Consider the following 13,251-nt stretch of genomic DNA (forward strand, 5'->3'; position numbering starts at 1 on the left):
TAGAATAACTCTGTCCAAAATCTGCTTATGAAGACTCTATCACGATCACTTATAATAGATCTCGACGTCCCATGTAATTTTATAATATTCTCCATAAAGATTCAAGCAATACTAGAAGCAGTGTAGGGATTACGAATAGCACAAAAGTGAGCATATTTTATAAGGCGATTAACCACGATAAGAATTGTCCCTTTCCCTTATGATGAGGGAAGCCCTTTAATAAAGTCCATTGATATATCAATCCATATTGAGTCCGGCACGGATAGAGGTTGCAGCTTTCCGGGACTTGCCACTATCTCGCCTTTATGTCGTTGACATACATCACATTATGCCACAAATTTAGCAATAATATTTTTCATCCCTATTCAATAAAAATTTTGCTTAATTCTCTTATAGGTTCTAAGGAACCCGGAGTACGTAACCACAAGTGTAGAATGCATCTCTTGAAGGATGGTCTTTATACAAGTAGAATTTGACACAAGCACAATGCATCCCTTATAGCGTAATTCTTTTGAGTCCTAACTGTAATGAGCCATGGAGCTTGGTGCTTCCTCCAATTTTTTTATGATCTTATTGGTCTTCGGATCTTCCTATCATTCACTCTTAATATCCTTAAGGAAATCGCTATTCGGAAGTGAAATGACCGAAAATTCAACTTGCTCGGATAGCCGCGAAAGCGCATCTATAACAACATTCTCTTTCTCCTTTTTGTAAGTTATTTCATAATCATATCTAAGAAGTTTTGTTACCAATTTTTGCTGCTCGGGGGAAGATATCTTCTGCTCTAAGAAATATTTTAGGCTTTTATGGTCGATCTTGATTTGAAAGCGTCGCCCGATTAAGTACGGTCTCCATTTGGCCACCATATGCATAATCGCGAGCATCTCCTTATCGTAAATAATCATCTTGAGATGAGAAGGAGATAATGCTTTACTGGTATAAGTGAGGGAGTGGCCATCTTGATTAGTACATCACCAATTCTGACTCCGGAGGCATCGGCTTCAATAACAAAAGCCTTGTCGAAGTCCTTATGAACAAACACACTTTCAAGCTATCTTCCGAAATTATTTTTTAATGTACAAAGATTTTTAAACTGATACTTTTATCCACTACACTAATTCATCCCCCCTCTTAGTGCTGACTCGATCCTAACATATTCAAAGTTGACCAAGTCAGTTAATCCCATCTCGACCTCCAAGGTGAGCGCCTAAGGCAACTGGGGTGACCATCCCCAACACAACCTCTTTATTGAGCACTTAAGATGACCAGGTCAACCAATCTTGTTTTGAGCTTCTCGACAAGCGCTCGAGGCGATCAAGTCGACTAGCCCGGACCCAACCTTGTTGGTGAGAGCCCAAGGTGACCAAGTCGGTTAATCTCAATCCAACTCCCTCATCGAGCTCCCTACCTGACTTAGCCGAGTAGTTCTGAACCTCCTCGAGCATATTTTGGCCCAACTAGGTTAGCCAAGAATTTGGGATCCCCCCTCTACTTCTATACAGTCCATGTGTCATGCCACCTAAGGGTAACACCTTTGACTCCTCTAGGAGAGCTCTCAAAGTGTACCTTCGGAAAGGGGGATAAATGATAGAGGATATTCTCAACCAATGATATTTCGACACATGGTCAACCACGTGCTCATTGAATTGACATAAAGGAGATAAGACTTGCCTCTTTGGTTTGCTCATATGGACATCAAGGATGGTTTTAGGTTGGTCCTTCAAGGAATATTTCATGAAATAATTTTTTTCTTTTTACTTGATGTAAAATTTTAGCTTTTGTCCAATAATCGATGTAAGATATTTTATACTATTTTTAGTCATTGATCTGGAGACTAACTTCAACGTTAAAGTGATTGGATTACAAAACCCATTCTATCTCAATTTTCATGTAGATCATCCCTAGAGCACGTGTGCAAATCACATCTTACCTCGAGAGAGCTTTAGAGACATCTTGGTGGCTATCTTAGTCTTCTCTATGCACGTGGATTTAAATTACATCTGACTGACTGGGATGTTAACAGTAGCTATTCACTTGTATTGCATTTAGAGGCACCAATAGATCTTAAAGAAAAAAATTCATAGGCTTAGAGAAAAAATATGATTATATTTTTAGATGTAGCTATATTAGTCTCCTGGACTCTTTTGCTAATAATATCAACTTTTCTTTTCTTGTTTTTATACTTGAGCATAAAAGTGATATGGCTGAAATAGATATCCTCCTCATTTTTAGGGTTTTTAAAAAAAATATTTTAGCTCATTTGAATTTTGGTTGCTCTATTAGAAAATCACTGTTCTTAGCAAAGGCATTCTCAAACATCCATTACAAAGTCACTATCTGATATGGATTTTACAATCTTTGACCAATACTATAGGTAAAAATTAATTTTTGTACATCTTAAATAATATATTTATCGAACGTTTAAGGGTTCAAAATTTCAATTGATATATTTTTTTAAGTTGTCACTAATGTAGTTAGTAAAGATCTTAATAGTTTATCATAAGATCTTTAATTGAATCGTATCTTTACTATTTATTCTTACAAAAAAATTATTATTACCATAATTAGGTAAGTTGTATCCCTATCTCTCATAAAATATTTTTTATAGAAAAAAATAAAAAGTTTATCTATTCATTTACAAAGATTATAAAAAAAAAAAGGGATAGGAAAGCTTAAACCAAAGAAGATGAAAAAGGCATCTCGGGAACCATAAAGATATCATTAAATGAAAATATACACTTGATAGAATGACTCTTTTCTAACCAAAATAACGAGGCCAACAAACATGACTTGAGTATACAGTTTTAAATTTATTTCGTAAGATAGTACCTTATTATTAAATCCCGATTAAGTAGCAGGAGACTCAATGCATTATAAAATTAAAATCACATTTACTCTCAAAAGTGCCTTATAAGATTTATCTCAATTTACAGACTTTGTGAATAAAGAAGATAAATAATGATAGGACCTCTATCAAATGATACACACCATATAAGAGGTATCTAGGATTCAGCAACATCGAAAGAGTAAAATCATGTAAGGTGGATCAATTAAGTTCTCACGAGTGATTATAGGATTCACCCACCTTGAAAGGATAAAATTGTTCGGGGACCCACACAGCGCATACAATTCTTATATAGTGACTTATGTCTGTAGGTGTCTTTTCAAAGAATGAATTTGAATAGAGACAATTATGACTTAATAATTTCTATAAAGGTCAACAAAACACATAGCACTCGTTTGGTTGGTCAACATCGATCTAAACCGATGCCATCTTTAGGTTGAAAACTTTGTTTTTTTTTTTTTTTTTTTTTTTTGTGTTTTTGGGAACCCGTAGTCTAACATGCCGCCCCTTTTTTTTTCTCCGTATCATTGAGGGAGGGATTAATGATGTCTTTGCACAGAACGATGAATATGTTTCCTTCAGGTACGCGTATTATTTTGTCAAATCATTAAAACTGAAAGAAACAAACAATGCACATTTTGACGATGGAATTGCATTCATTTCTTTACCAAATTTATTTTTATTCTACTTTACATTTATTTTTCATAATCTTTTTTTAACTCTTCCTGCTCATTGCACGGTTGTTCTGCTTGGATTTATAATATTTGTATCCTAAATTTTTACCCAAAACTTCCCTACGCGGGCTCACTATCTAGTGGGTCCCACATGTTAGGTTCCTGACGGAGCCACATCGGACAAAGCCGGATTACGTGTATCGCCTTCTCCGGAATAGCGAGCGGGATTCGATCCGTACGCGGGCTTTAACCCGCGTGATATGCGCGAAGCTCCATCCGTCCGATTCGGTAGGTGTCCTGATCGCCGATTCCATCCGGATCGGACGGCTAGGACTGAGGCCCCATCTTCTACGAATTCCTCGCCTGATGCGAGACGCCAGGCAATGACAACTACGTTTAAGATCCGAGTCGGTCAACTCACCTTCGGCGTTCTTACTAATAATGGTCGGACACAAATCTTCTCACCTAACGACCCTCCATTTCACAAATTTACAAAGAGCCACCCCACCGCATGGGTTTTGGTTTAACATATTAACACCCTTACCTTTCCTTAATCACAAAATAGCTCCTTTCTCTCTATATATTGGGCCGGTGAAGGAAGACGGAGGTCCTTCTTTCGTATTACGAGCTTTACAGGGGGCCTCTCTTGAAGACACCGACAGCCCTCGGCGCCGATGGAGCGCCGGTAGAAACCCTAGATTACCTTCCGTTCCAAGGTATAGGGCGTTTTCAGGGCCGTCGGTGGGCGTTCGACATGGAGATCCTTAACAAGCTCAAGAATCTGGATGCGTACCCAAAAATTAACGAGGATTTCTACAGCCGGACCTTCTCCGGAGGCGTCATTACCGTCGTCTCTTCCATCATCATATTCTTGCTGTTCATCTCAGAAACTAGTGAGTCCTTTCGATATCTTGGTGATTGACTTCTTCTTTTCTCGTTTTCAAAATGGTCCGCTTGGCAATCAAATATGCTTTATTAGTTGATTTGGTTCTTTTGTGATGGACTCTAATGATTGAGTATGTTACGATGAGATAATTGGTTTTGGTTGTATTAATTATGTAACGGCTGCAGAGATGTTGTTTTATTAGGAAAAAGGGGTTTTCCGTTTCAGTTCGTTTTGAGTTGTTGCTGTCGTTCTCAAAAAGCATTTCTTTTTAGGTCTCCGGTTCAGGTTTCTTTTCCAGCTTACCTGATGTGCAATATTTGGCTGATCATGTTGCTTTGCATAGAAAAATGAAAATCCTTCTAGACTATTATAGAGACATAGATTCAATTCTTTATTTAGAGGCGAAATAGATGTAATTTTCTAAAATTAGTTGCACTCGTGTTTGTTGCTAACCTAGCCTTCTTATTGGATGGATATTGAAAATATAAGCCTGATTTTTTTTTACGTCAGCATGCTTGCATATACTTTGATCTTAAATAGGAGATATATGCACAGTGGTTCCAGCATTTTCTCATTAAATGTAGCTTCTGATATCCATAAGACAACCTCTGCTAACAAGAACACCAAAAATTTGAAATTTAAAATGGATAGTATACAATAAAATGCAGGAACTCCAGGAAACAAACTAGGTTATCGTTAAGGATGCTAAAACATGGATCCTGATTCTTTTCTTTGTTTTAAGCATCTTAGCATATTGCAACTTTTTGAACTCACAATTTCATAGCATTATTTTTTTTCCCATTTTAGTGCATTAGCATTTAGCTATTAAGCCTATAATATAATCTGTTCATCCTTTGTCATATTTTTCTTGGAAAATATGCTATTGGAAACAATTATGCTTTGGAAAGCAAGTTGGGCCAACATGACTGTAATAAATTGGAGGATTTTTTTTTCGTTCATTGTTATGTTATCCTCATTTCTATTCACAATATCTTCCTAGTTCGGTTAACAATAGCTTAGGCAATCGCCTAGGTGTGCAACCAGACTTTGTTACTTGTAGATTACTCAAGTTAACTTATATGTGATAGTTTGGGTTGATGGACATGGGACAACAATTAAATTAGGTGGGTGCCCAGTGCCCACTAATCTGTTCATATCAATGAACACCTAAGGGTTACAGCTAGATCTGACAATGACAATTTAGGTTTACAAAGAAAAGGTGGCATGCCAGTATGCCTTATGCAAGTCTAACTTCACATCGGCATTTGGCAGGGTCTCATGATTGTGGCCTTGCTTGTGAGCTGAGCCCTGCTTGGAGCTCTCCTTTCAGAGCTAATTGCATATGTAAGGCTTGTGTTGCTAAGAGTGTGATAACAGGGCTCAGAAAACAGTGTAACCTTTTGTGGGATACATATGCCATTTCAAGTTTTGCAGGAACCATTGTCATGAAAACAAATGTGTGACCTGATTCACTTCAGCATCAACAGTTGGTTTTATTTTTGAATCCGTGGTCAAACTTTTCCTACATATCTTTTATTTTTGTGATCAATGTTTCTTTTTGTGACAAGATAATTTCTTCTTATTGTTTTTCTAAACCCAAACATTATATGCATAAAAAATATTTATAGTTCTTAGAGTATCATATAAATGTGCTTTGCTATTATTGCTGCAGGACTTTTTCTTTACTCAGCAACTGAGACTAAACTGATTGTGGATACTTCAAGAGGAGAGAGGTTACATGTTAACGTAAGTATTGAGCCTACATTGCAATTGATTGGTGGTACACTATTGTTTGTACAACATATTTAGACAGACTAGCAACACACCTTGCATCTTAAGCCTGTGATATTTGCACAAGAATCTTTTATGCTTATAAGTTTTGGACCTGCTATATTCGTAGAAATCTTGAGTTTAAACCTAAGCATTTAATTGTATATCTACTTAAACTCCATTATTTTATATTTGCTGGTTGCAGCAGAAATCTTTTTATTGGTTTCATTGCTAATCATTTTTTTTGTTATAACCCAAGTGGGATATTAGTGGCATTTGATAACTTCTTTTTTCCTTTGCCAACATCATACTTGCAAACTAGAGCTTCCGAACATCAATTGCATCATTAAAAAGTGATAATTCATACTCTTTGTTTTGCAGTTTGATATTATGTTTCCATCTCTTCCTTGTACGCTTCTTAGTGTTGATACAGTTGACATAAGCGGGGAGCAGCACTATGATATTGTATGTTTCTAGACTTTCCTCTTCATGTTAGGGAGGCTTTTCTTATATTGAATTTCCTTGTTGAATGGACCATTCTATTTACCTCCCTTGACAGCTATGTTCCTTTTTATGTCCATCTACTTGCAGAGGCATGATATAACAAAGAAAAGATTAGATCATCTTGGGAATGTTATCGAGTCAAGGCAGGGAGGTATTGGTGCCCCAAAGGTTGGTAACTTCTACTATGCTAATCAAGTATTAGTTTTACATAATTAATAAGAATTATGCAAGAAATCTCTTGTTGTCATTGGACTGGATTCTAACTTTTTTGTGCTTCATGATTTTTTCCTAATCACTTATTATATCTTCTTTCTACATTTTAAATTAGATTGATATATCCTGAGAGCTGTCTATTTTCTGGCTAATAAGTTTTATAGAAATGTGATCAGGCATTTTGGACACTGTTATTTTCGTTATGCATTTAAAATTCAAGGAAGCATCAACTTTATGATGTTTAGGTTTATGACCAAGGTGTTTCTGTCAGATTACTAGATTCTTTTAAGCAGGTTTGATATATATACATGAAATCACTTTTCAGATTCTTTTCTTCCTTAACAAAAAAATTAGGATTTTGATATATGAGATGCATCTAGTTCATATATTGTGTCTGTGAAGTGATTATTGAACATTTAAAATGTCATGGTGTCTTTTAAGCTTGGGCAAAGTTTTACACATATGTAAGACTCTAATTAATGTTAGAGACAATGTAAATATGGAGTCAAGATACTGGGTTGTGTTGAGGAAGAGTGGTATATTAATTCCATTAAATTTAGCCAGCCTGTCACTGTGTAAAGAATTGTGTAGTCCAATAGCCCCAATATCTTGTATAGGATGGGCTTTCCCTTTAGCCAATGTATTCTAAGTTAATTCAATGTTTTTATCTGACACAAGACTATCATGCTTCTCTGTTTTACACAGATTGATAGGCCTTTACAAAAGCATGGGGGAAGGCTTGATCATAATGAAGCTTACTGTGGTACTTGTTATGGTGCAGAAACTGTAAGTTGCTATAATTGATAATTGAACCCAATAATTGATTTGGTTCATAGTTTTTCTTTGTTGCGGTGTCTGATGTTGCCAACAATCAAAGAATTTTGAGTTGCTTACACTATATTTTTTAGTCAGATGATCAATGCTGCAATTCATGTGAAGAGGTTCGTGAAGCATACCGGAAGAAAGGATGGGCTCTAACGAATCCTGATATGATCGACCAGGTTCTTATAATGTCATCTCCTATCTTCAACTTATCTTGTTTTTGCACATCTTTGTTATGAAGCAATTCAATTCTCACTTATCATAGAAAGAGGTTTATACTCCAACTGATGATTTACATTTTTTTCTCTTTTACATTTTTCTCTCTTTTGGTATTGGACAACATAACATATAACGTCATAGTATCTTAACTTAATTTGCAACCTGTGACAGGTGAGCAATACATTTCTGTAGCTAATTGTTTCAAGTTAGGTTCTCTTAAGGTTGATTCTCTCTATGAATATATATCATTAGCATTAGCATTTTCTCAATCATCTCAGAAAATGTTAGTGCAAAATGCAAAGGGTACATATCTAGTTCTGTGTAACTATTATTTGTCTGTTTGCAAGAGAGTTGATGTTATTAGATTTTGAGTTGCATGGTGATTAAAAGACCTAGGCAGTCCCAGATAGTGATCCTTTAACAGGCCTAGGCAGAAGGCCTAGGAGTTTAGGCAGGTTCCTAAAAATTATATAAATGTTGATCTAGATATTCTATTATACAAGTTATTAGTTATTATCTATAGCAAAACATAAATGATTTGAATTGCAAATATTCATTGGAGAGACCACAACAATTGTGGACTGGTCTTTTGCGGATTGTTATTGTCTTTTATGAAAGATGAGAAACCACAACATTCTCCAAAATATGAACTTTGCCATCCACATATGTGGCCACCTATAACAAGAATGTTCAAAATTGAAAAAAAAAAGATAACACAGAAATGAATCAATGCAGAAATAAAAAATAGAAAAGCAGGAGAACAAAAAAAAATTCTTGCACAAACAGCCAAACAAATTTAATAATGAAAATGAGAAGTAGCAGGGGAGAAAAAGGTGAAAAATGACCAAAATAACTGTTCAGGAAACAGAAAAAAAAAGCAGGACTAAAGAAGCTGATCACTGAATGGAAAAGATGACTAAATAAGGAAACAAACACAATGGCAGCAAAACAGTGCAGAAATCAAAGGAAACCTAAATGGAACAAGAACAGAAAAATATTCTGCAGCAGAAAGAACAAAAAATTGTGCACAAATCTGAAGAGCCAATACATGATAACAAAGAAATAAATAAAAATAGGGGAATAATATCTTTCCACTCGTTGTGGCTAGTGGGAGGCAAGCGGTGAGTGAGATAGAAGTAAGACTGAGAAAAAAAAAAGAGGCTTGGTTAGATTTTAAGACATTTTTTCCATATCAGACTTATCAGTTGTGACATACCTGTTAGGTTACATATTAACTTGCATTTTGCTACTAGATTTGTCAGTTTTAACATCTCTCTCATCTTCAGTTCTTCATGTTTGCTTCATGTTTCAATTAATGTTGATCTAGAACTGCCATTCCAGTGCACAAGAGAAGGATTCTTTCAAAAGATCAAAGATGAAGAGGGGGAAGGATGTAACATCCATGGTTTCTTGGATGTCAGCAAAGTAGCAGGAAATTTCCACTTTTCCCCTGGAAAAAGCTTCCACCAATCGGGCATTCATGCGCATGATCTATTGGCCTTCCAAACTGAAAGCTATAATGTGAGCATCATATTGAAAGGAAGGAATAGTGTAAATAGTTTCTTTTCCTATTTCTGGAAGTTCCAACATATCTAATTTTATTTACTACAACCAACAGATAAGCCACAGAATAAACAAACTATCATTTGGAAAAGAGTTCCCAGGTGTGGTAAACCCCCTTGATGGGTAAGTTCATAGAATATTTGTTTTCTATAATAATACTCATAATGAATATTTTCATTCATTGTACTCATTTTTGCAGCCAGAGCATCATTTCTAATGATTATAGTTCTGTTAAAATGCAGAGCACAGTGGAAACAAGGAGGATCATTTGGGATGTATCAGTATTTCATCAAAGTGAGCGCATTACCTACAATTAAATGTCACAAAAACTTAAAACTGACTGTCTCCATTGATTGGCTTCAAATGTGCAGAGTTATTTTAATTTTGCATAGATTAGTCACAAAGAGTTTTTTCTTGTTAACTTTGCAGGTAGTTCCAACTATCTACCATGGCATCAGAGGACACAAGATTAATTCAAATCAAGTAAAGTTGACTTTGATGTGAAATTATTATCTTTGAATGAATGAAAAACTTGTTGAATGTGAGTGTTATTCCTAATTTTGCAGTTTTCAGTGACTGAGCACTTCAGAGATGAAAGCGTATATCCAAGACCCCTTCCTGGGGTTTACTTCTTTTATGACTTTTCACCAATTAAGGTGAGCAGCACAAACATGATTACTTATTTGTAAACCTGACCAGAAAGAAAGCATGTGAAGAATGCTCATGTGCATATAGGAGAGACAATATCTATAAATAATCATGCTAAAATGTTGCCTTCCACATAGATGAGAATGCTGATATTTAGTACGACTTTTCCTAGTTTTCGTCTCTATTTAAATTCTTATTTGATACATATATTAAAAGAATTAGAACCTTTCAAAAGAATATTCATCTATATTTTATTTTCTATTGTTTCCTAGTCACATTTGATTTGTAGCAAACAATGCTTTGTGATGACTATAATTCTGTTCTTCCAAATGCTTTCTCATTTGTGCAAAGGTAAGATTTTTTTTTGTCAAATGGTTTCTTTTTGATGGGGCCATTCTTTTTGTCAAACTTTGTGAACAAGGATGTTTCTCAAAACCAAGTAGTTGTCAACATAAGGTTGATAATCTGGTATGCATTTGGGAATATGAAGTTTGATAAAGGCTTTCATTCCATCTTTTATGTTGCTTTTCAGATGGGACACAGATCATTGTCAAAGAATGAAGGGGCCGTAATCTAATTCTTTATCAAACAGCCATTCAAAATTCCCACTTTGTAGTGAGGGTTTTCTGTAACTTAGATTTAGAACTTGAAGTGATGGTCAGACTTCTGTGAATCACAACTGAAAGCTATATTCTGATGTTACCTCTATCATGTTGATTCTACCACGATGCATTCATCCGCAAATTTCTTTCAGAAGTTTGCATTATGCATGGGGATTTAGAAGTTTCACCAAATAAGGTGGCCTAGTGCAAGAGGCTTCCTCTAATGTGGATATAGGGAGAGTCAATGTACTCAGTTTTACCACTTCAAACAGAGAGGCTTTGGATTAAATTTGAAGTACTTGCAAGAAGGCATACATGACAATATGTAGGAAATAGATCAGACCTAAAAATTTGTTGAAGGATTTTTCAGTTCAAGAAGGAATTTGGTAGATGGCCAATTAAGTGTCAAGATACAGTCAGTTTTACGAGCATCTGCAGTATTCAGAGCTGCATAATTCTGATTAAACATGACATTGTTGACAGGAGCATTGCTATAAATGAAATATGTCTGATGTATCATTAGTTCATTATGTCAAGTGGAATATTACTTTGCATTTAAGACCTTTTATTCTTGGTGGTGAAAATGATGTCAGGGTTAAATCTTTGTATTCTTGCAGGTTTTCAGGAATTTATGCTTGCATTATTTGATGTCTAAATGGATTGCATGTATATCTTTTTTTATTCTTTATTCTAATCTTTTGTTACTTGAATGTGTTGCAGGTGATTTTTACAGAGGAAAATCGATCAATTCTTCACTTCCTGACTCAATTATGTGCTATAATTGGAGGTTTGTAATTTATCTGCTATGCAACTTGAAACAATTTAGGATTTTATCTCTTGTTTGAGCTAAACTACTGAGTAAACCATCAATGAGCAGTGATGATGAACATCCCACTTTCATTTAATATTTGTAAATATTACTAGACAGGTTAAGATATTAGCATAGGTTAGATAATAACTACTGCTTCAAAACTAAAACAAAAAAGATGGGGGTGAACCACCAACTAGTATAACTGTGTCTAGACCCTCTTGAGATCTCATAGTTTACAAGTGCAGCAGCTTGTGCATTTTTGTTTTCTTTATTCTTCTCTGTTTGTACTGCCTTTAACTGGTAATTAGTTGTTTGAAATATTTTTTGTTGGCTTTTCCTGAACAAGAAGTTGGTTAAGTCAGAAACTGATTCTGCATGATTCTCAGGTGTCTTCACTGTTTCTGGAATTATTGATGCTTTTGTTTATCATGGAGCCCGGACGATTAAGAAGAAAAGGGAGCTCGGGAAATACAGGTGATTTGCTCAGAATTTGAGGTAGATGTCTTGTATTTTTCTATGCTTAGCCTTGTCAAAAGAATGGGGTTGGTAGATTGCCATACTAGTGAAATTATTGTAGAAATTCCGCAAAAAAAGGTGTTACCGTGCATGGATACTGTGAAAATTATTACACGTGAGAGTGATGTGACAAACACATGCTATTTAATCTCATTTAGTACCACGATTTCTGTGATTTATGTTTGATCATCTTGGAGGAAGACAGAGAAATTACTGTTGTTTCAAGTTATTTGTTCTCTTCCCAATAGGTGATTCATTATTGTTCAGAACACCCATTTAGAACAGTAATCCGCTGCTAAGATCCCAGCTGCAGATGTGGTAGCAGATACAACTCTTGTTCTTTTCGTGCTATTCGGTCAACACAGTAGCCATGTCCAAAGGTATTCAAATCTCATGATGATTGAATCCATTGGTCAGCTTAAACAAATGTCATTCCTCCGAGATTTTATTCTAAATTGATAAGTAGTGGATTAGCTCCTCTCTTTTGCCTGGTGGGTGTCATCATTTGGCTCAGCAATGTAGAAATCTGCAGGGATCTTAGACAAAAGATTTAGACCTCAACTACTTACGTGTCATCCATGGTTCAAAGGAGTTGGGATGAGTGATGTTTTGTTAAAAAAGAAAAGAAAAAAGTCTAAGATCCTTAATTTGGAAAAACCTTTGTTGCAAAATTCCCGCACACAAGTGTCAATGCAACAAAGGTTACAAAGTATGCAACAAAACAAAGGTTACAAAGTATGACAAAGTAAATTCTAAACATTTTCTTGTACAATTATTGCTAGCGTAGATTCTGAAGATTCTGATTGTCTGAAGCAATGATTTGGATTCAATCGAGGCCTGTTCTAAGTCTATTTTAGTTCTATATGGTAGTTCTCCAAAGTGTCGATCTTGTAAAAAACTCAAGGGCGTTCTCGATAAATGCTCCTTCGATCATTAAATAAGCTCACGAGTTTAGGTTGCTTAGACTGGTCGAACTAGTCGATTGGTGCTCAAAGAGAAGTCATGTGTAAGTGCGTACCTTACACATGTGTAAGTAAGCTCACGAGTTTAGGTTGCTATGATGTTTCCTATTCTTAAGGCCTACGTTATTTGTTCGCACCAATCATGGCATTCGGACTGTTGTGCGTTTGGCTATGTGTAACTCGTGATGGTCACACATTCTCGGATCCGACTACCAC

The 13,251-nt window shown here is 35.6% G+C and overlaps 1 protein-coding gene across 1 annotated transcript; it reads left to right on the forward strand.

Annotated features, from left to right (window-relative positions):
* The first annotated feature begins 4,103 nt into the window (after positions 1-4,103).
* On the forward strand, positions 4,104-12,248 carry LOC103973796 (uncharacterized). Its single transcript, XM_009388458.3, has 13 exons — positions 4,104-4,412; positions 6,078-6,151; positions 6,557-6,640; positions 6,767-6,847; positions 7,598-7,678; positions 7,801-7,893; positions 9,275-9,454; positions 9,552-9,619; positions 9,739-9,790; positions 9,926-9,979; positions 10,063-10,152; positions 11,467-11,533; positions 11,944-12,248. The coding sequence occupies exons 1-13, from the start codon at positions 4,274-4,276 to the stop codon at positions 12,033-12,035; spliced, it is 1,155 nt and encodes a 384-aa protein (XP_009386733.2). The 5' UTR covers positions 4,104-4,273; the 3' UTR covers positions 12,036-12,248.
* The last annotated feature ends 1,003 nt before the right edge of the window (positions 12,249-13,251 follow it).

This window comes from Musa acuminata, chromosome BXJ2-2 (assembly GCF_036884655.1).
Source record: "Musa acuminata AAA Group cultivar baxijiao chromosome BXJ2-2, Cavendish_Baxijiao_AAA, whole genome shotgun sequence".
In the NCBI taxonomy this organism is placed as follows: domain Eukaryota; kingdom Viridiplantae; phylum Streptophyta; class Magnoliopsida; order Zingiberales; family Musaceae; genus Musa; species Musa acuminata.

Coding starts and splice junctions, on each gene's coding strand:
- LOC103973796 (XM_009388458.3), top strand. CDS start 4,274: ATGGAGATCCTTAACAAGCTCAAGAATCTGGATGCGTACCCAAAAATT. Junction 4,413..6,077: donor GCTGTTCATCTCAGAAACTA/GTGAGTCCTTTC, acceptor TTATTGCTGCAG/GACTTTTTCTTTACTCAGCA. Junction 6,152..6,556: donor GAGAGAGGTTACATGTTAAC/GTAAGTATTGAG, acceptor TTTGTTTTGCAG/TTTGATATTATGTTTCCATC.